This window comes from Tursiops truncatus, chromosome 20, assembly GCF_011762595.2.
Source record: "Tursiops truncatus isolate mTurTru1 chromosome 20, mTurTru1.mat.Y, whole genome shotgun sequence".
NCBI lineage: Eukaryota > Metazoa > Chordata > Mammalia > Artiodactyla > Delphinidae > Tursiops > Tursiops truncatus.
Genome location: NC_047053.1, coordinates 57303538 through 57329804, shown reverse-complemented (window position 1 = coordinate 57329804; position 26267 = coordinate 57303538). Strand labels below are relative to the sequence as shown.

General features: G+C 40.6%; 1 protein-coding gene across 28 annotated transcripts in view; it reads left to right on the top strand.

The window, feature by feature from the left end:
• CEP112 (centrosomal protein 112) overlaps positions 1-26267 on the top strand; it is a 416875-nt gene that overhangs the window by 186203 nt on the left and 204405 nt on the right. For 27 of the 28 annotated variants that reach the window (XM_019938648.3, XM_073796992.1, XM_019938645.3 and 24 more), the window contains 2 exons: positions 3306-3413; positions 20107-20289. In XM_019938648.3, coding sequence (XP_019794207.2) covers positions 3306-3413; positions 20107-20289 — 291 coding nt within the window. The remainder of the gene's footprint in view (positions 1-3305; positions 3414-20106; positions 20290-26267) is intronic. The other variant, XM_073796991.1, reaches the window with a different exon arrangement.

Here is a 26267-nt window from a genome sequence, read left to right as displayed (position 1 = left end):
TGTGCTGAAGTAGAATAAGAACCAAAAATCAATTTCATATGAAGATCTGTCTTAAAAGTACTGAAGAAACCAGGTCTTGCCTCCTTGGTTTACCTTCTCTTGTTTTCTTTCTCTCCTGCTTTTGCCTACCCTCCATTCATCCTTAAGAATTTAATTCATGTTTATTCTGCGTTCTGTGGCAATTAGTTAATAATTAAGGTACAAAAGAATTATAAGCTGTAGTTTCTTTTATTTGGGAGCTCACGATCTAGATGAATAAACAAAGCGCACAGATTTGAAACACTGCCACACTCTAGAGAAACATACAGTCTGCCAGGAAAATGAAGGTGTTAGGTCCTCGAGCACAGAGAGAAGGGAGATGTTGATGCCAGTTGGCGGATCAGAGAACACCACAGAGAGGAGAGGAGGCTTGAGTCAACCTTGAAGATGGATTGTTGGATGAGGAAAAATACAGAGGGGTTTTCAGATAGTGTGGGGAGCGAGGGCGAACCCAGAACAGCCACGGGAATCAGAGTGTGTAGGGGCGGAGCCTGCCGAGGACAGATCAAGGGGCCCTCGGGTGGAGGTCTAGTGTGAAAAGCTGAAGGAGAGAGAGCCTTGAAATCCACGTCTTGAGGTAGAAACGGAAGAAAACAACGCGGGCTCGGCTGTGCTTCCTTTAGAAATCCCTTGACAGATTTGAGCATGAGACTGATGGCCGCCGGGGTCGGTCACCTTAGAACTCTGATCACTGAATTTGGAAGCTGATGACTTAGTAATATCAAGGTTGCAGTCTTTGGCAGTTACAAAGAGATACTTAGGTACTAAATATCATGCCATAATCTAGAACTCCAGCCTTCCGTGTAAGAACCAGAAACGGAAAGGCTGGTGTTACATAGCAGATTCGTGGGCAGGAATATGCCTTTTGTTCTCATCCAGTGAAACTGGCTGCTTCTCGCTGAACAGCTCTGCTCCTCAAACCTTAGAGTTTAACTGTGTCTGAATAAATGTATTTGAATGGTGTTTTTACCCCAAAAATCTAACACGAAAAACTGAAGGGAGCCTTTTCATGGTTTATTTCCTCATGTTTTATCTAATCTTAGCACCTACCAAAAGGTAGCCTGCAAGAGGACATTGTGTGCAAGTTGAAAAGAAGAAAAATCTCAGCGTATCAGCAAAGCAGAGCAAGAAGTGATACAAAGTAGCCGGTGACAGAATGGTTGTCACAGGAACTGACAGGTGCTTCAGAAAAATGAGTTTTCAAAATTAAACTGGGGTAGAAAGACAAGCGTAATCTTGCACCACTTTGAATGGAAGGCACCATTTCCACGCCACCCAGCTGAATAGCTTTCTCATTCCGCAAGGACCTCTCTTGCCTGTCGCATGTAAAAGAGCAAGGAAAATAACACATCGTCTATCTCATTTTCTAAGTGACAGAAAACATTAGATTCGACACTTCATTTTATATGTGTTACAAAGAATTTGGCCCTATTAAATGTTGAAAATTGTCTTTTTTTTTGAAAATTGTTCAGCAAACTTCAAACCAAGTTTGGTGCACTGTGTCTTTTGGGGGTTTTTGTTTGTTTGTTTGTTTTCATTTGATTAGTATTTATTGAGTCCCCATGTGCTCCAAACAGTGTGCTGAATGGTTGGGATGCATGAGTCAACGTGGAGTTACATCCCCCTGGGGGAGACAGACATTGCAAACAACCCTAATGAATAAGTAAATTATATAGTATACCTGAAGATGTTATCTCCTGTGGTTAAAAAAAATCATTAAAGCAAGGAAGGGCGGCTGGGAGGGCTGCAAATTAAAATAGGGTGGTCAGGGAAGCCTCAGTACAAAGGTAACATTTAAGCAGAACTTGAAGCCTTTGAAAAACAAGCTACATAAATGTTGGTGGGGGGCTTCTAGACCCCAAGATGAGAGCTTTGCTGACACGTTTTAGGCCTAGCAAGGAGGCCGGTGGGCTGGCGTATGGTGGTGATGGGAACCCTAGAGTTGAGCCGAGAGAGGTACTGGGATTGGATCATAGACTGTGGTCCTTTCTTTGACTTTGACTTTTTTTTTAAGTAACAGCTTTATTGAGGTATAATTCACATACCAACAGTTCACTCGTTGTAAGTGTACAATTCAGTGTTTTTTAAAATATATTCACAGAATCGTGCAACCATCATCACGAACAATTTTAGAAAGTTTCCATCACCCCACAAGAAACCCCATACCCTCCCAAACCCCTTTCACCCTAGGCAATCCCTAGTCTACTTTCTGTTTCTATGGATTTGACTCTTCTGAAAATTGAACACAAATGCGATAACACAGTACATGGTCTTTTCTGACTGCCTTCTTTCACTTTGGTTTCAAGGTTCATCCATGTTGAAACGTGCATTAGTACTTCATCCCTTTTTATGGCTGAATAATGTTTCATTGTATGAATAGGCCACATCTTGTTTATTCATCAGTTGATGGACATCTGGGTTGTTTCCTCTTTTTGGCAATTATGAATAATGCTGCTATGAATATTTGTGTATAGGTTTCTTTAGTATGGATGTATGTTTTCATTTCTCACCTTGGAGCGGAATTCCTGGATCGTATGGAATTCATATGGGTTCATGTGGTTCATCTCTAAGTTTAATCTTTTGAGGAGCTGTCAGACTGTCTTCCAAAGTGGCTACCTCACTTTACATTCCCACCAGCAGCGTACGAGGGTTCTCATTTCTCCACATCTTCAGCAACACTTGTTATTATCTGTATTCTTGATTATAGCCATCCTAGTGGGTGTGCAGTGGTATGTCGCTGTTTTAATACGAAATTGCCTGATGACTGTGATGTTGAGCATCTTTTCATATGCTCGTGGCCATTTGTGTATCTTCTTTGGAGACATGTCTTTCCAGTTCCTTTGCCCAATATAAAATCAGGTTTAATTGCCCATTTATTATTGAGTTGTAAGAGTTCTTCACATATTTTAGATGCAAGTCACTTTTCAGAGAGATGGTTTGCAAATATTTTCTCCTGTTCAGCACATAACAAGGGCTTAATAAAATCTTGTTGAATAAGTATTTGGATGTTCAAAATTATATTTCCATCACAGTGTCATTGTAGCTTTAGAGTTTAGTCAATTGTATACCAATTATAGTTTCCCTGACTTAAAACTATTAAAACCTGTCAAAATAAATGGACATATCCTTCATTATTTTATCTTTAAATTCAGCGTTACGATTGGTGAGGTGTTGAAAATCTGTCATTTTAATGATGGACAAGTGACAAAAATATGGAATACAATTTGTCATTTAAAAATTTAATATTTGACTTTTAAATTTTATAGATGGGAAAAGTGGAAGCCGATCTAACTAGATCCAAGTCTCTTCGTGAGAAACAGTCGAAGGAGTTTCTGTGGCAGCTGGAGGACGTCAAGCAAAGATACGAGCAGCAGGTCGGTCCTTCCTCTGACGGCTGCCTTTGATTCTCTCACGTGCATATACGCTCTCTTCTAAATATCTCTTTATGTCACAAAACCTCTGCACAACGAAAATACTTATAAGAACATTATTACCAATATATTTGAAATGTTTAAAATAATGGTTGTTTCACTGGAATCTAGAAACAGAGAACTTTAACTCTCCGCTGAAGTCTGTTCTGACAGTTGACTAAACTGAACGTTTAATTGAAACATTTATTGTGGTTCTTGAGTTCTCCTCCTGTCAGAGCACAAGTTTGACTTATTTATTTAAGAAATAGTTTGGGGCACCTACTGTGGCCCAGGTGCTGTCACTGACCCCGGGCAGAGCGGTAAGCAGGGCCGACAGGGTTCTTTCCTCACAGAGCTTGGATTTTGGTGGGCAGCCAGTCCATCAGTTAAAAATGAGATAATTTCAAAGAGTGAGTTGGGAAGAAGGAAAGAGGGAGTGTGCATAGACTTTGCCAGGCGGCGGGCGGAAGGGCCTGACGGGCGCGGACAGGTGGGCAGGGGCCTGGTGCTGAGAGCCCTGGCGACGGGAGGGGCCGCGAGAAGGCTCTGGAGGAAGGGGGGCCAGGCTGGAGGGATGGCAGGTTCAACGATGCTGCGGTGGCAGCGGCGGGGGCTGTTCGGGGAGCGAATGACACTTGGGCTGGATTGGCCGGAGCACCGAGGGGAAGGGTCCGGCTGGGACCAGGACGCGGGGGCAGCAAAAGGAGTTTAATTCTGTGTTCAGTACCCTGCCTCTTGTTTATTAATAAAAAAGGCTTTATCTTTATCTTTTTAAAAATATATCCCTGCAGACTCTCGGAATAGTCAAGGCAGCTATTAATTTTTACTTGTTTGTCTAATTTGCTTGCCTTGTTTCCTTAACATCTAGAAAAATATTGATTAGCTTAGTCACTCAGTTAAAATTGTTTCCTAGACAGTATTTGAACCTTTTTGTTCTAGAAACCTGAATAACTTTTTCTTTCATTATTTTATTTTTAATCCCTTATTAAGTGGGTCCTTCATCTGCAGTTGCTATAGAAATATTTTCGCATGTGCAAGATGATATATGCTCATGGAAGATTATTTGAAATAATGAAAAAAAGTTATAAATAAAGCCAATGATTAAATTATTGTAAATCTATACTATGGAATGCTATGTACTCCTTGAAAAGATTGATATAAATTTGTAGGAACCAACAGACACAGATTTCTAAGACACAGTGTTAAGGGGGAAATAAAGCACATGACAGAACAATTGTTATATTATGATCCTATTTATGGAAAATTAAAATATATGTGTCTGTATCATACAGCTAGGTATGTTAGTTTAGCTTTAAAATTCTAGAAGATTACACATGTCTGTAGAATGGGCATGAAATAATAGGTTAGATTATGATAAATTGACACTTTCACTGTATGCTTTAAATAGACTTTTTTACTTAAAATTTCACAAAGAGCATATGTCATGCATTACTTGCATAGTTAAAATATGAAAGTTATGAATGTAAAGAAACAATAGAATAGAATAAATGTAGAACATTTATATTATATCTGTAGTATTTTAAGTGGGTAATAAATTTGGATTAATGCAAAAAATCATTCAAGCAATTACACATAAAGTTGTATATACATAAAATTACATAAGAGATGAAAATCCTAAAAGATAAGAAAAGACAGAAGAAAGAGCACTAGCAGATTATTTCAGAAATACCAGAAATATATGGGTAACTTCAGATTTTCTAACTCCAAAACCCAGTGCAATAGAATTATTTTCTCAGAATCTTCTTTAAACAATGGTGTGAGAATGAAGTATCTAATTTCTGATTAATAGATGATGGCAGTGAAAGTCATTCTGACATACACCAACTTAAAAACATGTATTTCCACTGACATACACTTTCTTTAAATAGTCGTGGAAGACGTTTTCCGGACCTTTAGTACTGGAGTGGAGGTTGCTTGGGAAACTAGCTTTAGAAACTAGGCATAGAAACTTACATAAGAAGTGGAGCCCACAAGTAGGAAGAGGTGGGGGTCAGAGGGAAACTGAGGGAATAATTCATCAAATATAAATAATATTTAACGAGGCTTGTTAACAAGATACAGTGTATAACCGAGGCGACTTTTGGATTAAAAACTGTATAGACGCACTAATAAAAACAAGAAAAATGTCAGCTTCTCCATGTAAACTGATGAAGGAACAGGGGAGAGAAGGAAACCAAGTTTTAAACTCTTTCTAGGACACCTGTGCTCATCAGAAGCTATTGTATGGCAGGGTGAGTGTGTGTAAGGGGTTGAAAAGTTCTCTGAGTGTTTTTAAAATTCTGTTTTCATTTTGATGATAACCATGTGGGTGACAAGTTTATAACCAAGTGTGGCCAGGTCACTGCAGGGCCTGATTTGCATTTATTCTGTGATCATTTTGGCACAGCTCTGACTTTTTAAAGTCGGATGTAACAAGTAAAACCACTGAGGAAAATGAACATTTGACTAAATATAAATTATTTTAAGTTAAAGAAATAACATTTGCCACAAATATCGTAGACAGAGTGATTCCCTTTGTCAAATTAATAAATGTATAACCAATAAAAATAATTAGCATATAAAGTAATTAGCATAAATTTTAACAAAATCATTAATGCTCCAAAGGAAAAGAAACATATATGAAATAAATTGAGTGAACGACCATGTAGAAACATCTTCAGCCTTGGTGTTAAGAAAAATGCAAATTAGAATAGCGATGTACCGTCTAAAGCTGGCCAAGGTTTAGTAAAACTGGTACTTTCGTCTATTGCTGGCGTTATAAATTAATGTAGCCCGAAGGACTTTGGCAGTATCTACCAAGAGTCATAAAATTTGTTTACCTCTTCTGGCCAATTATCCTTAACCTTGAAAATCGGACAGAATTATTCAAACAATGATGTTATTTATTTTTCAGATGGTGGAATAATTATTTTTCAGATGGTGGAATCGTGGTCGATTCTTTTCTCACATGCTCTACTTTCCACATTGTGTCTTTCTAACGTGACAGTCGCTTTTTTAGTGTAAAAGTAAATTTATATGAGCTCGTTTGAAGGAATGTTAAGCTTTGTAGGCTTTTCTCTGGGTGATAGATTTAAAACTGTACCAAATTTTTGTCTTTTAAGTCTTGATCAAAAATACTTAATAAGGAAAACATTAATTCTTTAAAGAATTCATACTATTAGTAGAAACCATACACTATTGCATCCATTTTTCTGTGTTTCATTTTCATGAGAAAGAGAGAAATGATACAAATGTTATACAAGTGTATAATAGGAATTTTTTTAAAACCACACAAAGATCTCTGAGGTCAGTGCAGATCTCACCTGCTTTTATCCTTCCTATGTCTGTAGGCCTCTTCACTAGAGTCCATGCTGAGAGTGAAGATCCCAGGCAGTAACTTGTAGAGGAAAGATAAAAGCAGGAATATGAGCTAGTAGGTTTTAGGGGAATATTTTTTGATGTGATAATATACAAACTTTTTAAAACCTTTTTTTTTTAAGCAGAAAATTCTATTAACTGGAGCAGCATTGCCCCGGCCACTCCAGATTGTTGGGGTTTTTACTGTGAACGCTTATCACGAGGAAAGATAGGCATATGGGAGCAGGTCCCTATGAGCCAGATCGAGCGAGCTCACTGAAAGGGAAGCCGATTAAACTGAGCTTATTCCCTTCTTTGGGCAGACTGGCCAGGCTGGTAGATAAGGAAAGAGGAGTAGATGTGATAGATTTGGACTTCACTGAGCCGTCTGGCAAAGTCCTTCTTGAAGGCCGAATAGGAAATATGGTTTAGCCATTGGTTCATTTATGGGGTTAAAAGGGCCATCTCTGAATGACGATTGACACCCTAAGTGAGATTTCTGTGTGTCACACTGGGTAATGATATAAGAGGTTAGTTTCCTGCTTCCTTGGAGTTCAGAGGAGTAGTTAACATGCGGGATATGAAAATCAGTTTTCTGAAGCTTTAAACAGATGAAATTAAGAAGATTAAGTTTATTGGGATTGAATATAAAATTCCGTGCTTTGGTTCAGAAAATCATCTGCAGAAAGTATGCGGTGGGGGAGATGTAAGGTTGTCTAGGCTGGCGGGGGGGGGGGCGACAAGCAAGACAGGAAGAACCCCCTGGGGCGATGGATCCTGGAGGGTAAAAGGTACGGCCTCCTTCTGTTGTTTTCCCATCAGGTCGTATGAGGAGTCAGTCAGTTCTGGTCGCCACATTTTAAGTAGGACGCTGACAAACTCAAACATGTTCAAAGCAGAGTTTCCAGAATACGGGAACGTTTGGGTCTAAGTCAGAGGGAATATATCAAGGAATAAGGGTCTTTTGCCAAGAGAAGACAAGACTGAGGAGGGTTGCATATCTATCTTTAACTCCAAGGTCTGGAACAGAGGAGATTTTATGATTGGTTTGTGTAATAACAGTCGTGATAGCCACCAGTCAGGAGGTCATACGCTGAGCCGGGTACCGTTTCCACCTGCTTTAGGTGACTTCAGCCACCTCCCGTCCTCACAGTCATCTTGCGAGGCAGTGCCATTGTTCATTGTTCCATCTCCAGTTGTAGAAACTGAGCACCTCCAGTTAAGTCACTGGCCAAAGGTGCCACACGGTTAATAGGTGATGAGATCAGACGTGAATGTGAGCCATGCTCTTAACCTCACTCTGACGGACCCCCAGGGGGCTCCAGGGGGCAGAAGTTGAGCCTCTGGGTGTGGAACATTTTGGGTTATTTCGAGGTGGTTCTTTCCTAAAGAATTATTCAGATGTGCAGTGGTTCGTCTCGTAACAAAGTAAGTTGCCCACCTGAGCGTGTTGAGGTGACTGCCGGAACGCTGCGGGTGGATGTCCCTCCCAGATCCGCGTTCTGTGACCTGTGCCTTCGTTGATTCGCCCCCAGCCTCCCGCCTGGCTCCGTGTGCCTCTTGACAGCCGTAGGGGTCTCTAACTTACTTACACACCTGTCCATACCTGCCTTCTCTACCTGCCACTCAAGTGCGAGGGTGACAACTTTTCTGTTGTCTTGTCCTTGCTTAGGAATCTACAAATCTTAAATGCTACGGGTATAGCGTTTCACCCTGGAAGGGGATTTACATGCTGTTCACCAGGCCCTTGCTTCTCAAACCGGGGTAGGCGGCCCCTGGGGCAGCGCGTGAGCGCTGGGGTACAGGGGCCTGATGCCTGTTTCCTGGAGTGTTGGGTTCACTTGATGACTTTGTGGGAAAGCAAAGTGGTTTTACTATTGAGGTAACATTCATATTAAAACAAACATAGACTTTTCCTGTTTTGTAAAATGCAAAATTCTCATGAATTTTTAAGATAAAATAGGACATTTCAAAGAAACTTCCAGTTTGCAGAGGCTGCTTCAGGCAATGCCCTCAGATCCCCCAGGGGGATCTTATTCATTCTCACTGCTGTGAGGGGTGCTTCGGTGGAAAAGTTTTAGAAGCACTTATCCGGTCCAGTCCTCACATTTTATGATGAGGGAACTTGCATCCGGGGAAATGAACGACTGGTGCGCGCTGGGCCTCAATTTCCTTATTCAGCGCAATCTGTGAGCCACTCCCGTTTAGAAAGCATCATGCCAGGAACTGTAATGCAGTGAAAAAAGCAGAGTGGTATTTTAAAATATTTTAGCCAAAATGCAGGCATAAAGCGTGCAGATGTGGAGAGAAAAACATCAAACACATGGGATAAACACTCACACCAATATCCTGTAAAGGCCAAGCTTTCCTCAAGGCTTCCTGTTTCTTTCCTGTATAACCCATTGGAACAAAGAGACAATTCTAATTGTCTTTTCACAAACCTCATTCAAGTGGGAAACAAACAACAAAGCAGGCATGCTAGGATTTCCTGAACTAGGGAGATTTTTTTTGGCAGTCCCATCATATCATTCTTTAATCTTATATTTTATATCTTCTCTCTTCACTACAAAGCCTTTAAAGGGAAATGTAGTTCAACAGATAAACAAGTGGTCAAATTCTCCAGAAAGAATAAATACTTATTGTTGATGATGATAAAAAAACACTGAAGGGCCAAATCCTTACACATTGCCATTATTTGAAACAAAACATTTTGCTAGCAAAGACAAGTCAGAAATTATACAAGGTAAGCAACTGGGAAATTTTAGGAGCAGCTGAGATATTTAAAAAGCAGGTAGCATGCAATTCCCAGTTTTTTCTCTGTAAGTATTTTAGTTTTTAGTTATCTAGATTTTTTAGGTAATATAGCCTGAAGACATGGACCTCTTTTAAATTAGACCATTCAGTCTTCACTGGGAAAGGACATAGCAGAAAGCAAGAGAGAGGAGACAGACAGGGTACTGGCTCCCGGCGCAGGCGTGGCGGCTGGCCTGGGGGGACAGGCCGAGGCCTCAGCTGTAAGGGGAAGGCTGGACACGGCACAGAAGTCTGTCGATCTGCAGTGGGAGAACGAGGACGTTCTTATTCCTGAGGGTTTTCTCTGTGAAACAAGAGGGAAGATCATTTGCTGACACTGAAGGAATCACGTGGACAGGAGAGCCGACGGAAGTGGGGATTGTTTACAATTATTTTGGTGATGGCGTGACTGATCAGACTAGAACAACTTGGTAAAAGTTATTTTTGGTATTGAGGTCCCGGATGAGGTTGAGGTTGATGACCATGAATCTGTGAGTCTCCCTAAAATTTCTTCAAAGTGGATTTTCACACGATTTATTCATTTCTGCACCTGGTTCACTCTGTTCCTCGCTTTGCCTTATTCTTCTTGCTCACCTTATCACACTCTTTTTAAAAGTCTTTTTTGCTTGGCTTTCCTTTTTCAGTTTGTAATCGTTTTTGAGCCTCAACTACAGTCATTGGACTCCTCGGTGGTGATCAAGACAAATTCAATCCCTGATCCAATGATGCCCTAAGTCTTTCAAATTCTTTCTTTCCATAACTGCCTGATCCAGGGCGTGCAGCCGTGCTACAGGGCGCAGATGGGTCCTACAGGCAGCAGGCAGAGCCAGGTTCCTGGTGTCTTAGGGTCCAGAATGAGAGAGCCAGACTATGAAGCTACAGAGCCTGTAGTCCAGGCCAAGTTTTGGGAGCCTGGGTTCATAGAATGTGCAGTGATACTTGGTGAAGAGTGCTTAAGGCAGGGCCTTTTCTTCCTTTTTCTTTTTTTCTTTTTCTCGGCTTGAATCTTTTCACATCTAGGTTCAAACAAATGCACCTTTACCTAGAGTGGGAATGAAAAGGGCAAAGATGAACATAGTTTTTTTCAGTGACTGTAATATGAAGCATAGATGATTTGTTTTAGGGATACTTCATTTTAAAAAATGTTTCCTAGACAGTGATATGGCTACGCGATGATCCCACTCTCCAGGTACCTTAAAAATCTAAGGTCAAATCACGTCTTTGCAATCGTTCATCACTTAATTCATGTTTACTGAGCAACTACTTTGTGCTAAACACTGTTCTGGGCGCTTAGGATGTGGGTGAACACAGGAGAGTCTGCACTTATGGTGGAGGAGACAACGGTCCCCCAGCCTTAGGATATACTGTTCCGTAAGGTCATGGTCACTGCCGTGGTCAAGCAGGACAATGTGTCTGTGAGTGAAGGGCTATTTTATAGAAGGTGTCATTTTGTCTAAGACGTTATTTTAGAGAAGGTCATCAGTGAAGGACTTTAAAGAAGTGATATTTGAATTAAAACCTGAATGAAGTGAAGGAGGAAACCTTACAGAACCTGAGATGAGGAAAGGAGATTTCAGGCAGAGGGAACGGGCAGGGACGTGGCTGGAATGGAGTGAGCGGGGGCGGGGCAGATCCTATCAAGCCCTGTCGACTGTGGTGGGAGCTTGGATTTTGTTCTGCGAGTGGCGGGAAGCCAGTGGAGCATTTGAGCAAGCTCTGGTTTGTGTTTAGAAAGCTTCCTCTCGCGGCTTTGTGGAGCGCCGATTGTACAGGAGGTGGCAGAGGACGCAGGGAGGATGGTTGGGAGGCGACTGGAGTCTGATAGTCAGAGGCTGATGAGAGGTGACCGGGGCGGGGCAGTGCAGGGCGGGGGGTCAACCTTGGGCTGTGCTCTGCAGGCAGGACTTGTGGATGAAAGGGAAATGGAGTGTGAAGAAAAGAGGGGACTCAGATATGACTCCAGCTTCCCCACTGAGCCACCAGGCGAATGGTGGTGACAGACACTGACACGCAAGAGAGAAAAGAAAGGAAGTGCCAGGACTGAGCCCAGGGAGCAGTGACAACTAGACATGGGGACGAGATGGAGGAAAACCAGCAAAAACGTCCGAGAGGGAGCAGCTGGTGGGTAGAAGGGAAAACCAAGGAGGTGTGACTTCCCGTGCGCCGCGCGCAGCCAGTGTTTCAGGAAGGAGGACGTGAGTAACCTGTTGTTCAGGTGTCGCCGAGACGGGAAGTTAGATGGAGACTGACAGCTGACCACTGGGTTTGGCGAGAAGGTCTTTACCACCTTGACAAGTCCATTTTCAGTAGAACGTGGGAACAAAACCCAAATGATGTGGGCGGGGAGAGAACACGGTGTGAGCAGCCCGTAGAGGGACTTTGAAAGAAAGGGGAGCAGAGAAGTGGGGTGGCCTCTGGAGGGTTATGGAGGGTCAGGGGAAGGATGCAGCGAAAACATCGTGTTGATGAGCACGATGCAGTGGAGAAGACGATGCTCATGAGGCAGAGAGCGACGGGGTCACTGTGAGAGGGGCGTGCTTAATTTGGCGAGAGCAGACGGGAAGGCTTCCCTGGGCCACAGGGCCAGCCGGGCGTTCAAGTCAGAGGAGGGCAGAGACTGTGCAGGTGGCAAGTCAGTTTGGTGATAAGGTAGGTGAAGCCGCTCTCTTCTGACGGCAGGAGCCCCTCGGTCCCCACGTCCACGGATGCTCAAACCCCTCAGATAAAATGGCGTCGTCTTTGCGTATCGCCTACGCACATCCTGCTGTACGCTTTACATCATCTCTAGATGACTTATAATACCTAACGCAAGGTAAGCACTGTGTCAGTAGCTGCTGAAACGCTGCAAATTCAAGCTTTGCTTCTTGGAACCTCCTGGAATTTTTTCTTCGGTCCTTGGTTGGTTGAATCTGCGGAGGGCCAGCTCACCTTTTAGTTTTTGGTTTTTGCTCCCGAATGCCACTCATTCCACGCAAAATGTTGAATAATTATGCTGCATCGTAGGCAGTGTGAGGACAGCATGAAGACAATACAGCCTTCGTCCATATGTTGGAGGAGTTTATAACCTGATTGATCTGTTTGTCCTTCTAAATTTTATACTAACTGGGAAACTCTGATGGTTTTTATTTTTCATATTCAACACCAGGGATCTACTAGATTAAGACGAACTGAATGTGTTTCAGATAAACAGACATAGGTAAAATAAAGTAAAATTAAAATACACAGTTAAGACATGCGTTTTTCAAAAGTGTTGAACTCTGCCTAAGGGGGTATATTCTTAGTTATCTCAATTTCATTGGCTTGAGTAAACGATCATTAAACCACGAAGAAAAATCTTGAAACATTCGGCTTTCTGGCCCCTTCCTGGGTTTTAATTGAGGTCCGCCAGGTACAGACACAGAAAACAGTAGCGAATTGTTCAGAAAGTTGTAAACGCTGCAGGTGGTTACTGTCACTCACCACCTACAGGTGGGGGTAAGTATTTTGAAGTGTTACCTGGGAAAGAAAACTGCCGAGAATAGGACTTGCTTCCTGCCCGGGCAGCACGGATGGGCTGATCCCTGCTGGGCCTTCCTCCTCCATGATCTCTGCTGGGGCCCTCCAGCCTGCAGCCTCCAGCCCTCAGCCCTCAGCGCATCCCAAGCTTGGGGCTCCGGTGGGCGTTTGTCCCCAGCTGTACAGGTTGACCCTGGAGGAAAAGGAGTGAAGAAGCAGTACAGGCCGGCAGAGCCTCGCTGTGCCTCCCGTAGTGGTTAGCACACTCCTATGAAACTTTCAAATAAAGAGAATTTGTGTGCTAAACTGAATTGCTGATTGACAGATTTCGTGGATGGCTCATTTCGTTGTAGCAAATACCTAATCCTGGAGCCACAAGGCTCTCCATAGGTGACAAATTCTATTTCTGTTCTTGACACACTGCTGACTTTTTACTGTTTCTTTTGGTGCCTGTTTCTATTAACATGTTCAGAAAGTCAGACCATATTGTAGTATTTTCTGTGCTAAAATGTTTTTTTCCTCTGACTCCAAAGGCTTGGAGTCTTTATCGGTCATGAAATGTAACGTCCAATAGCGCATTTTATATCATATAACTGCAATTTAAAAAGAAAAGATTTGAACATCTTTTAGTAAAGAATCAGTCTAGTGAAACGGTGCTATCTTTACAGTAGACTCTGCCTCGCTGGACCTAGATTTCTGGAGCTCTAGAGAATTTGGTAACTTATTTTGACATTTCAAATGTGCTGTTTTGCAAATGCAAATGGAAAATTGCTCAGAGACGTAGCCTGATGATGTTAAGCCCTGTATCTCATTAAATGGAAAAACACAGGGTGTGGTACACTTGTCTTTTAGTGAGGATCTTAATGAGTCTTATCAACGACACAAAAGTAGTGCTGAATTTCACAACCAAGAAGCAAAAATTTTCACAGGGATCCCTCGAGTAGGAAGCGGGATGATGTGGGAGTGTCACCTGGCAAGCCCTACAGAAAATCTTCGACTTTCAATGGCTAGCACTTTATATCAAAGTGCCTTTTGAACTGTTGTTAGTCTAACGTATATGATTATTGACAATTTTGAGCTGACATTCATTGCTCTTTTTAAGTATGTAGCATGTTAACGAAGCTTGTGATCTTACTAGGTAGTGGTCTTCTCTACTACTCCAGCCGTGTTGATCCGAGGTAGAGATGCCAGAACTGCCTTGGCACAGTGCTGAGGACGAGGTCGGAGTCTTAGGAGAATGAGAATATTAGAGTCATTTGTTACTTTAGGCCAGACACCCTCCACCCAGGGAGGGCCTAGGAGGTGCTGAAGAAGGCATGGTGATGGGCCCCTGATTCCACTGAGCGGCTCTGGTCTGGCTTCCACCGTGTGCCAGGCCCACCGTAGGCACTGCTGCGCTGGAGCCGGGCGGCCAACTTTCAGTGGGCTGCTGGGGGTCTGCCAGTGGGGCCCCGAACATCAGATGGATGGTAGGAGTGACCGCTGCAGTGGGCAGCGTGGCAGGAGTGGCCACCAAGGTGTCTTGCCCTGCAGGGGCCTGTGGCGATAGTGAATAAAGCACGGAGCTCTGAGGGATAAGACAGAGACCAACGGGAGTGATACTTGTACAATATCAAGAAAGAAAGTCAAGAGCTGGCAAGTGAACTTTAGACAGTTCTCCACTTCCATGGAAAATCATGGTTCAAGTTTCCAGATTTAAGATCACAGTTCACAGACCCAGAATCCATGTGCTTGAAGGGAGACCATGTCTCCTGATAAAGGCTCTTGCAACGCAACAAGTTAATATTGCCCCCAAAGGGAGCTGTAGCCATTTGACATGGTAAATGCATACGATGAAGGAAGCAAAAATTCTAGCAAAATCTTATCTTCCAGAAACGACTGTTGGTCATCTTAGGTGGTTATCATCCCAGACACTTTTATGAGATAGTAGAAGGATAGACAGGTATAGAGACAAAAGCAGTTTTTAAAAAATGGGACCATGCTGTATTTGTCACTTTTACTAAAATATTTAATTTTATGTGAAATCAGTTAAAGAAGCAGGGGAAACTGAAGGAATTTCTGAAGTTTAGAAAATTGTTTATCATATAAGAAATGATTTCTTAGAAAGTTAAGAAATAAAGATTACAAATACATTGAGGTTAGAGGCATTTTTGAATTTTATCGTTCAGTTTTTACTCCCTGTTATGAAAAGATAAAAGACACATGCTTCCACTTCCTTCCACCCACCCCTACCTTTCTTCTGTCAGTTATAGTATTACTTATACGTTGTTGACTTTTGTAACATTTATATTCTGTTCCATAACCATGCTTCTCACAGTCATATCGTTAGCTTTTTAAGTTTAAATCGATTATATGTACACCACCAGAACTTTTTTTCATATCTGAGTCCTTTATTTTGATTCATCTGTTGACTGCTGAGATTTCATCAAGTCATTTTTCCCAGAAGGGCATGTAGCTGTCGTATCCACTGTGTTTCTGCCTGCTTGAGAGTCACCACTTGTTCCCTTGTTTTGAAGGATAGTTTGGCTGGGCATGAAAGTCTCTGCTCCTCCTTTCTTTCCCTGAAGCTTGCACACGTTGACCCACTGCCTTTTGGCACAAAGGTTGCTCTTAACACAGCTTTGTCAGTCATCTCTTGGTTGCCTAAATTTCATCCTCAAGTATTTTTTTTCCAAGAGTGGTTTAGGTTCTATAATCTTTGAGTTTTTCCATGTTTGAGTTTAGTTATAGTATTCTTGAGCCATTCTTTTACCCAGTCTAAATCATTTTTTCTTGGTATACAGTTTGCTTTTCTGATATAGGCATTTAACTCTTCATTCATTTCAGGGAAGTCTTCTGATAACGTACCTGTGTACACACGGATTTTCTTTCTTTCTTTCTTTTTTTTTTTTTTTGGCTGCACTGAGCGCCACATGGGGTCTTAGTTCCCCGATGAGGGGTCAAACCCGTGTCCCCTGCATTGGAAGCGCAGAGTCTTAACCGCTGGACCACCAGGAAATTTCCCACACACGGATTTTCTTTTTCCACTTTCTCTCTATATTATCTTTTCTTTGTGTCCTTCATGGACCTTTACTGTGATTATCTCCAGTCATTTGTCTATATCAGTGGTTCCATTTTTAGCCCTGTTTATTCAACTCGTTTCTAATTTAGAATTTATTTTGTGATGCAGTTATTTGATCCTTAGTTAATTCTGTTGTTTTATCTTCTTGTCTTTGAGTTCTTCTTTCATTGCACTCACGTTCTCACTAAGTTCTCCTATCACTCTAGTTGTTTCTGATTTTTAAGGTATGTTTTCCTCCCGTCCAGAATGATGGGGCTTGCAGAATATAGATTTTGTCATCTGGTTACATTTGAGGTTATTTCAGTTAATATTTTTGTACTGCAATTCCTCCTTTTTTATGTGTTGGGTGCATTCTATTACGTCTTTAATTTACTCCTCTGGTTTTGGAATTTCTGACCTTGAGGAGTATTACTGGGATGTGCTGATCTTCTATATACTGTGTACGGAGAAGTAATGACTTCAAAAAATAAGATTACCAAAGCGTGTTCAGGCCATATTTGCTAGCACTAATTCTGCTGTAAAACAGTTAGGAGAACTTAGCGTGTGTATTCCAAGGCCCTCAGGGACTTGGCTGTCTAGCACCCGCATCTTGTCGTCTCAGGGCCTGGGTGTGCTCCTACCCAAGGACACATGCGTGGAGCTTCAGGCGGAGGGAGGAGGCCATCGACATATGTGGCAGGGTACGGTCTGGGAGGAGGGCTGTGCCTTCAGGGATCTCAGAACCTCAAGGTCAGAGTGTGTTGGGATGGCATAGTGGGTGGGGCGGGGCCCTTATTCATCTCCTGTTGGATAATTTCGTGTGAGTCGACCTAGCAGCTTCTAGGCAATGAAGCCATTTTCTCACGCAGGCCCCAACCAGCAGGCTGTCAAGTCCAGCATCACAAAGGCTGGCAGGTGCTCCCAGGCCCTTGCACGTGAGGCCTAATTACTCCCCTTGTCCTGGGAGACATGCCAGCCTGCTTTCACACCCGTCGAGTGGCATTACAAGCATAGTCACCTGGCCCACAGCTCCATGCTTTCGGATTAGGGAGCTTAAAGCCTTCCCTTCTGCGTTACAGGGAGCTCTTTACCTGCCTTACTTAAGAATTCCTTGGTGATGGGGCCTCCTCTTCCCCCTGGAGCATAGATTATGGGCTCTGGACCACCTTGACTTAGAGACCCCACTGACCACTTCGTCATTCACCCTTGCAGATGCTGTCTGCTTTCCCATCCTCCACACCCTCCATGACGTTACCACCTCCTGGTAACCGCGAGCTCCATTGCACATTATTGTGGTCAACTAAAAGTATCTAGTAGCTCAAGGTAAAGAGGATACACTACTTCCTGTTTGCTGTGGAGAAGCACCCACATGTAAAGGACATTTATCTACCTGGAAGGGCTAGGTTGAACTTTAACACAGATCCACCTTGATGATGGCGTTGAATATGGTTATGAATATCATCATCAAGATGTTCCCAGAACATTAGGGTTTTTCTCCTGGACTCTACCATTAATCTGGAGAGGACACCCCTGCCTGAAATCGCTGACAGTGAGGAAACCTAGGCAAAGACTAGAAGGGGCTTGTAACCTCTAGAAGTTGGCCAAACAGCATTGGATCGAGCAGACAGGGCTGAGCGATTTCATTTGAAAAGGCTCTGGCAACCTTGAGATTTGTTCATTAACCAGCATCACTGAGCAACAGACCCTGACAAAACAGCGAACTATTTTAATGGTTTAACTTATGAACATCTATCTTTAGGCTTCAAATGCCATTATCTCTATTTCATTTGTTCCTGACTTTTTAAAATGAATGAACGGAAAGCAGGGTCACTGGTCCAAGTGTCAGAACTCCTCAGATAACTCAGAGTTTCTGTGGAAGGGTGTTGGTTCTAGAGCCTAGACCCAGGCAGCGCTGTTACTAACGATCTCACAGCCAGTCCTGGTCTTGTGTCTTCTCTTGGGGGAAAACTTCTGTAATTCTTCTTCCTTAATTACTTAAAATTACTTAAATAGTAATTTTAAGAAGAATTACTTAAAATTACTATTCCTTAAATACTCTAAGGAAAAGTCAATCGGTTACTTTTCCTTAGAGTATTGTAAAATATTTTGCTTTCTGTCAATTTTAAATCACACCATTCTCCAAGTTTTTTTGAGGCTTTTGAGAATCAGATCTCAGTAGACCTTTTTACCTCTTTCTGTTTCCTTTCAGCGTGGTACATGTTTAAATGTTTTACTAGAATTTATAATTTCATTATTATAATGCTTGATAGTATAACACTGAGCAGAAATAATAATGTGTCCAAGACTGTTCTAAAAATATCCTAACTCAGTAATTCATATACTTGGCTGCCGGAAAATGATGCAGTAATGTCAATAAAATTTTAAATTCTCTTTTTTGTTGGGATTAACATTGTGGTTGTGTGAATCACAGAGAAAACCATGCACATTTATTTTAAATAATCATAGAAAACTTTTCTACTTGGCATGGTATATAAAGAGAAAATTTATATGCATTTTTTCTGTATATTGCCTATAGTAGAATAATAGGCAAGAAAGATCCCTAAATTTTAAACAGACATAAATTCACTAGAATGCGTTTTTGTTCTCAGATGCAACATAAAATTTTCCGTATTATTTTCTGTACTATCTTGTTCCGATAAGTGTGTATACTCCAGAGTTAGTGCACTTTTCTTTCTTCTAAATAGTAAGTTTATGAGCGGTTAGGAGTTTATTGTTGGTTTTCCCACCCTCAAAGAAAAATCCCAGTAAGAAAACATTTTGAAACGTACATTTAAAAACAATTTTAATCTGTGTTCTGATTCTTAATTTGCAATTAGAGGATGAGAGTTTTAAATCTCCAGAGAAAATAACTTCGGAAATGCGGTGCAGCGTGCGCGCCTGGAGAAGTGAGTGCTATAGCTTTAAGATAAGGTAGTCTGGCGATTCACTGCACGAAACAAGATCGATTCGGAGCAGGCTCCTACTGTTAGCTTTTTTGAAGATGGATTCTCACGCCGAAAATAACACAGCGTATTCTAGATAACAGCAGTTTTTCCCCCTGAAATCCACCAAAACTGAAGAAAAATCCAAGTGACTGTTCTTAGCAGCTGTGTGGCCTGGAGTTCACTGGGGAAGCTGGCTTCCTGCAGTCCCTATTCATCACCTGCTTCAAAGACAGCCTGGCTGGCTATAGTGTGCAGGCCAGGTAGGGTGCCATTGTGCACAGCCTGGGAGGATTAGTATCAAAGCTGCGGCAACCAGGCCCTCGGTCTCGGGCTGCCATTCAGTCTAGCAGGGAGAGGCTAAGACTGGCCAAGGTCACAGTCTCCAGTGTGGAGTGGACTGGGAAAGGATCCTGAGAATAGAATGCTTTTTATGAAATCATGGCGCAAGCCTGCAGCACAGCAGGTGCCCCTCTGGAACACATAACATCTGTTTATGTTGGTATACCGTAGCTGACAACGAGATAATAGAGCTTTGAAATTTATCATTTTATTTTTAGAAAGACAACTGTATATACAATAATCCAGATGCGTATTTAGCTTCGATCTTTTATTTGAAAACCATAAAGAAAACTGACCGATTTAATTGCTGCTTTTTACGTTGTATATATTTCAGCAAAAAGCAAAGCGTACTGACGATTAACCATTTATAACCATTGCTGGTCAGTAATACCCAAATTCTTGGGGAGGAAATACCTAGCATTCGACATAATTTTTTTCAATGTTTCAGGCATTTGTGTCAACAGATTGCAGAAGGATTTACTGAATATGCCCAACTGTCTTGAATATTAGGAGGTTTAGATAAAATCCACCCCCCCCACACAAAATGAGAGTATTTTAAGGGTGAGGTAATAATGACGCAAAAAATAAAATTTTCAACTTGGGCAAATTAGAGAAAAATTAAGCTGGCCATGAGTTGTCATGACGACAAGGATGTTCTGTTGATGAACTGTCCTCATTGTCCAATCAGATAGTAGAGCTGAAGCTGGAGCATGAACAGGAGAAGACGCACCTATTACAGCAGCATAACGCAGAGAAGGATAGCCTAGTCCGAGACCATGAACGGGAAATTGGAGACCTGGAGAAACAGCTTCACACTGCCAATATGGAGCACGAAAATCAAATCCAAGAGTTCAGGAAACGAGATTCACAGGTAATTATCAATAATATTTGATACAACGGGGATCTATTTTTAAAAAGTCATCAGCGTTTCATGTTTTCTTATTATTCTTGTTGATGCACGCTGTTTGATCATTTGCAAAACTGACAAATAAATGTGATTTTTTTGTTTTCTCCCCACCCCCTCTTTTGGGGGATGAATAAAGCTTTAACTACAGAAACCACAGGTAGCCAGATTAAAAATCCCATGGCGCGCTATAACTTGGCCCCTTTTTTATAATCTTGTCTCAGTTCCTTTCATGATGGATTTTTTTTTAAGGTATCTGCCCCTTACCCCTCCCCTCAGCCTTAGCAAATCCCTAGGAAATATATCAGCCTCACTCCTTGCTTTTTGTTTTAATCTCTAGGTAATCAAGCAGCTGTTTTAATATTTGCTTTTCCTTCCTAGTGTTGCTTTTTTTCTTTGGACTCTATATTTGATTAGGTTACTGAGATGATAACTGATAAAGAGAAGGGCTACCCCCCATGAGCACGCCACGCCTCCTGCCTCACCCCTGCAGTCCCTGCTGGAGGCCATTTGCAGAATAACCCCCAGCTGTGGCAGCATTTGACTCTTCAAACTTAGGGATGGAATGTGCACTGTCAGCATGGAAAATTACCTTTATAAATTTCAGATGGAAAAAAATCTTATCGGGTGTGTTTCTTTGTGGTACAATACATTCTTTACGGTATATATAATCAAAGGCCTTTAGTGTATCCTCTTGAGGAGGTTGCTGTGAAATTTTATTAAAGAAAAATTGAAGAGCAATTGATAACAATAAAAAGATAATTTTCTTTTCTAATAAAACCATACCATCTACTAGGTCTAAATACCTCTCTCCCATTGAAATCTAGCCATATTATCCACACCACACATGAGCTTCTTCCTGGTTATCCTTCCTCCCCAAATAACGTAGATTTTAAATAGCGAAATAGACCTTCTGTTTGTTATAATATGCGTTTAAGCAATTCCATAATTATCTAAACATAAAAGTACTGCTGATTAAATAGATGCTATGTCTTGAGTGGAAGGCGGGAGACGGTAAGGCAAAGAATAGGGCTATTGGTCATCTTCATTTGACCTTGCGTTGTGTTTTACCTTTGGATAAAGATGGAGGTACAGGCTTTTTTGTCAGTCACATGCATTTCTAGGAAAATTATTTAAATTTGTTTTATGGGGGTTTGTTAATTAAAGAGGTAGTCATTGTAGTAGCCCTAGTACCAGAATAGTCAGGTGGTTCCTGTGAAATCAACGTGTGTTATGTTTTTGCCACCAACCTCATTAGAGCCTTTATAAAATATATTCTGATCTTTTAATTGTTAGTATTACAATTTGTTAAGAATATTTTCACACTTACATTCTCCTTCGAAGATGATGTTAAGCCTTACCATTGTCTTCTTTGAGAAGATATTTGGGTTCTGAATCAGTGCAGGATCTGTTTGCATGGTAGAATTGAATAATCGATACACTTAAATACATTAATTTATACAACTTCTAACTATTTTCGTGGTGTTGTAGAAAGCTGACACAAACAGAGGCCAAATTTAGAGGAAATCTTTGTGACTTTGCATATGTCGTATCTGCCATATATAGGGTGCGGTTCATCCAGTGATAACAAAAGGGAAATTTTAGAATTATTACATATAATTAAGCCACAGGGAGAGTATAATGAAGTTATTAATTGAATTTCTTCTAATTGAAGTATTAATCTGACCTCTTCAAATGCTGTAGCATACGATTGATTATATTTCTGAGATTTTCTGTCTTTCTTGGAACAATTGGAATTGCTGTCCCGGGAATGCTAGTAAGCATTGGAAACTTAGGCTAAATGCATTCTTGATCAAAATGAAAATGATTTTCTGCAGAAGCTATGCTAAATTGTTTTTAGAGAACATAGTTTTAAAAAACTCTTATCAGTAAGTTATATTTTAAAAAATCTTATCGTGTATACCAAAATGCTGAAACTTGTATTTATTTTGGACTGTTTATTGGGGCTATTAATTCACGGTTTCCTCAGGTAAGTCCTAAATTTTCCAAATATATCTTTTCATGACTGTGGTCTAAGTAGTCTAATGCATAATACCTTTTAGGTTCTGAATTCCATTCACAAATTTCAGAAAAAGCAAAGTGACATATCTTTTTTAAAATAGAAGAGCCTTTTTAAAAAATCACTGTTTTGTGGTTTGATGCAGAACAAACACAAGTATCTTAAATACTGGATTGTGTAATGTCTTATTTGCGTTCCAGGGAGACATTTGATATTCAATTCATGCCCGGCTGCTCCCATTTAGCAATGGAGGCCATTTTGTAAAAAGGACTAGTTGGAATATTTAAGCAAAAGAGGACAGTGAAATATCTATTCCGGGGGCTCTGGCTTTGTTCGCTGCTTTTCTTCTGTCAGATTCTTGATTGCAAGCAATATACTAAAAATCTACTTTTGGCTTCTTTCAACTATGTAATATGTTGTATGCTAATAAAACCATTGTTATAAAGTATAGTCACCTACCTCAAGGTGAATCATATCAACTGGGAGCTCCCTTTTGGTGAATATGCTATATAATTATTACAGGTGCGTTGTTATTCAAGTAATTTTTGTTTTATAGAGAAACAATAAGATACAGTAATATAACTAAGGACAGTTAACCATTTCTCTCTCTTTATTTGGTGCATTTAGCTAATTATTCTATGCATACATTATATTTTTGCCATAATTCCTTGATTTTCAACGATGGGAGAGTTTATGTTGTGATACTTACATTTGCTAACATGCACATTAAATTTTCCTACCTTCATATAAGATGTTCAGTCTGCTATGTACCTGAGGTCATAACGTTTAAGGAAAAGCACCCAGATCAGTAGATTTCAAGACATATGGAAATTCGCAACCTCATTATCAGATAGTTCTCATTTGCCAGATCCCTCTTATTGAAGTTATTTTGGAGAATGATTTGCTTGAGTCCATCATGTTTTTTAACATAAAGGACATTTATAGTTTTGTTGTGATCATCTTAGGAAAGCTTCTTCCAACATGGTAGTCCTCGTGTAATTCTTGTTTTGCTTTTGAACTGCAATGTAGTGAAAGAATTTCTGCAGTTTATCCCCTCGAACTTGAAGAAAAACAGAACGTAGATTCCTTGATCCCTTGGTTGCGCTTTTAGGACCCTGAACCACTCAGAGGTTGCTTGATCTTTGATGTTTGCTGCTGAAGTGAATGGTGTGTATGAGCCCTTGTAGAGACTGTTCTAGAGGACCTTTGTGATTCGCCCCAGAGGTGGTGTCCCCATGTTGGGACAGCTCTCTCTGTGAGCTGTTGAGGTTCGGATGCATTGAGTAGTGAGAGAGGAACCACGGCAGCCACTGTGAACCACCATCTGTAGAGTGGAGAGGGTTTTCAGCGACATCTGAAAATACATTTAACTGGGGATTTGTATATAGTGAGGTGGGTCTTGCCTAATGCTGGCATCTCGATGCCTGTCTTGATTCCCTAAACTGAGAATCATGATTCTCATATGAACAGTTTTGCACAATAAAGACAGATCATCTGGATTTTGCCATACTGACTGACAGTAAGAGGCTACATCGATCGCCGATTCTAAAATGTGGGATTTTTAGAGCCCCTCTTCTTTCTCTCTTACACTTAAAAAAAAGTTTTCCAAAAAAGATGTTTATGATAGGACAATTTTAAAAATTATATCTTGATAACATTATCTTCCATGAATTTGGGAATCTGGGCACAAGATAAAATGTCCATTTATGAACTGGGTGTGTACATGTGTGCAGTGGATTAAGGATGGGTTATTATTCTTCAAAGATTACTCGAAGGGTGAATTTAACGATATGTTATGTTCTGAACACTATTGTTGAACCTATACATGGTCTTTGGGCTTTGGGGTGGCTAGTACTTTTTCTGTTGAAAACGTTTGATTTTAATTTCTTTATATTCCAAGCATTTTCAAAAAGGATTTGAGGCAGCATTTTATGATAAACACATACAGATGCAATATAACTGAAAATGGTAATTAAGCAATAAATGATATTAACCGCATCAGAAAATCCATACTTTTAAAGAAAATGCTCCAGTTAAGTACAAGTTTTAGCTCTGAGCTTGCCTAGAAGCCACAGTGAAGAGTGAAACATGATGAATTGTGTAATTCTAAATATCTAATGTAAGAAATCATACCAGTTCATTTTTTTTCTAACACTCAATTCTGAGAGAAATATACGACATGGGCTTCCTGTAAAAGGCGCTGACCAGTATAATTGATGATTTTCTCTATATGTTAAAACATTTGGGAATAAAATCCAGTGGGAAAACCTAAGATTCTTTAAGTACTTTCACAAAATGTAATTAGCAAGTTTATTTTAATGTGCCAAATTTTCATTTTAATGTATGGGTAATGCCATTATCCTCAACATCAAAACATGCAGTTGCTTTGGGAGATCCAATTTAGTGGCTATTATGAACCAAAAGAAAGCATATTTTAAGTCATAAGCCTACATTTCTGTATTATCACTATATGACTCTTCCAGAAACCCTTAGAAAACATCTCTAGATCGGAAGTGCTTTAAAAGTTAACGCCCTAAACCCTCTTGCACTGTTGGTGGGACTGTAAATTGATACAGCCACCATGGAGAACAGTATGGAGGTTCCTTAAAAAACTAAAAATAGAACTACCATATGACCCAGCACTCCCACTACTGGGCATATACCCTGAGAAAACCATGATTCAAACAGAGACATGTACCACAGTGTTCACTGCAGCACTATTTACAATAGCCAGGACATGGAAGCAACCTAAGTGTCCACTGACAGATGAATGGATAAAGAAGATGTGGCACATATATACAATGGAATATTACTCAGCCATAAAAAGAAACAAAATTGAGTTACTTGTCGTGAGATAGATGGACCTAGAATCTGTCCTACAGAGTGAAGTAAGTCAGAAGGAGAAAAACAAATAACCGTATGCTAACACACATATATGGAATCTAAAAAAAAAAAGGTTCTGAAGAACGTAGGGGCAGGGCAAGAATAAAGACGCAGACGTAGAGAATGGACTTGAGGACATGGGGAGCGGGAAAGGTAACCTGGGACGAAGTGAGAGTGGCATGGACATATATACACTACCAAATGTAAAATAGACAGCTAGTGGGAAGCAGCCGCATAGCACAGGGAGATCAGCTCGGTGCTTTGTGACCACCTAGAGGGGTGGGATAGGGAGGGTGGGAGGGAGATGCAAGATGGAGGGGATATGGGGATATATGTATATGTATAGCTGATTCACTTTGTTATACAGCAGAAACTAACACAACAATGTAAAGCAGTTATACTCCAATAAAGATGTTTAAAAAAAAAAAAGATAACCCAAGAACTTTCGGTGTTTGTTTAAAATACAAATAGAGGTTTTCCCCAACTAAGCCATTTTTAAAAGACTGTGGGGGAAATATTCTTTTTCTGACGTGAAAAACATAGGTTATTTAGAATTTTCCAAATAGGACAAAAATCCTTGTATTCTGAATAGATGCATTGATGCAAAGATCTCACTTTATTAGTATCCAATGGTGATGTAATAGAATTACATATGAACTAATAACATATTTGCATTAATATATTATTGTATATATTACTGTGTAGAAGAATACTATTTCTTAGATACTTAATTATGAGAAAATAGAGAAAGATGCCCTTTCAAGTAAAGTCTACATTTTTGATAGGTCACCAGCTTTCTTTCTCCATAATAATTCTAAAATTCTGTGATTATTTTCATCTTAAAAGCAGAAAAGTAGCCTATATCTACCTATAATTAAACTATTATAAATAATTCAACTTGGTCCTCATTGTGGAAAAAATTATATTAAGTTTAATAAACAAAAACAGACTGAGACAAGGAAATTGATTTCTCTAAGAATGATGCATTTATCGAAGTATTATACAATGTATCTTTAGTCCTGTGCATATTTTTAAAATGTGG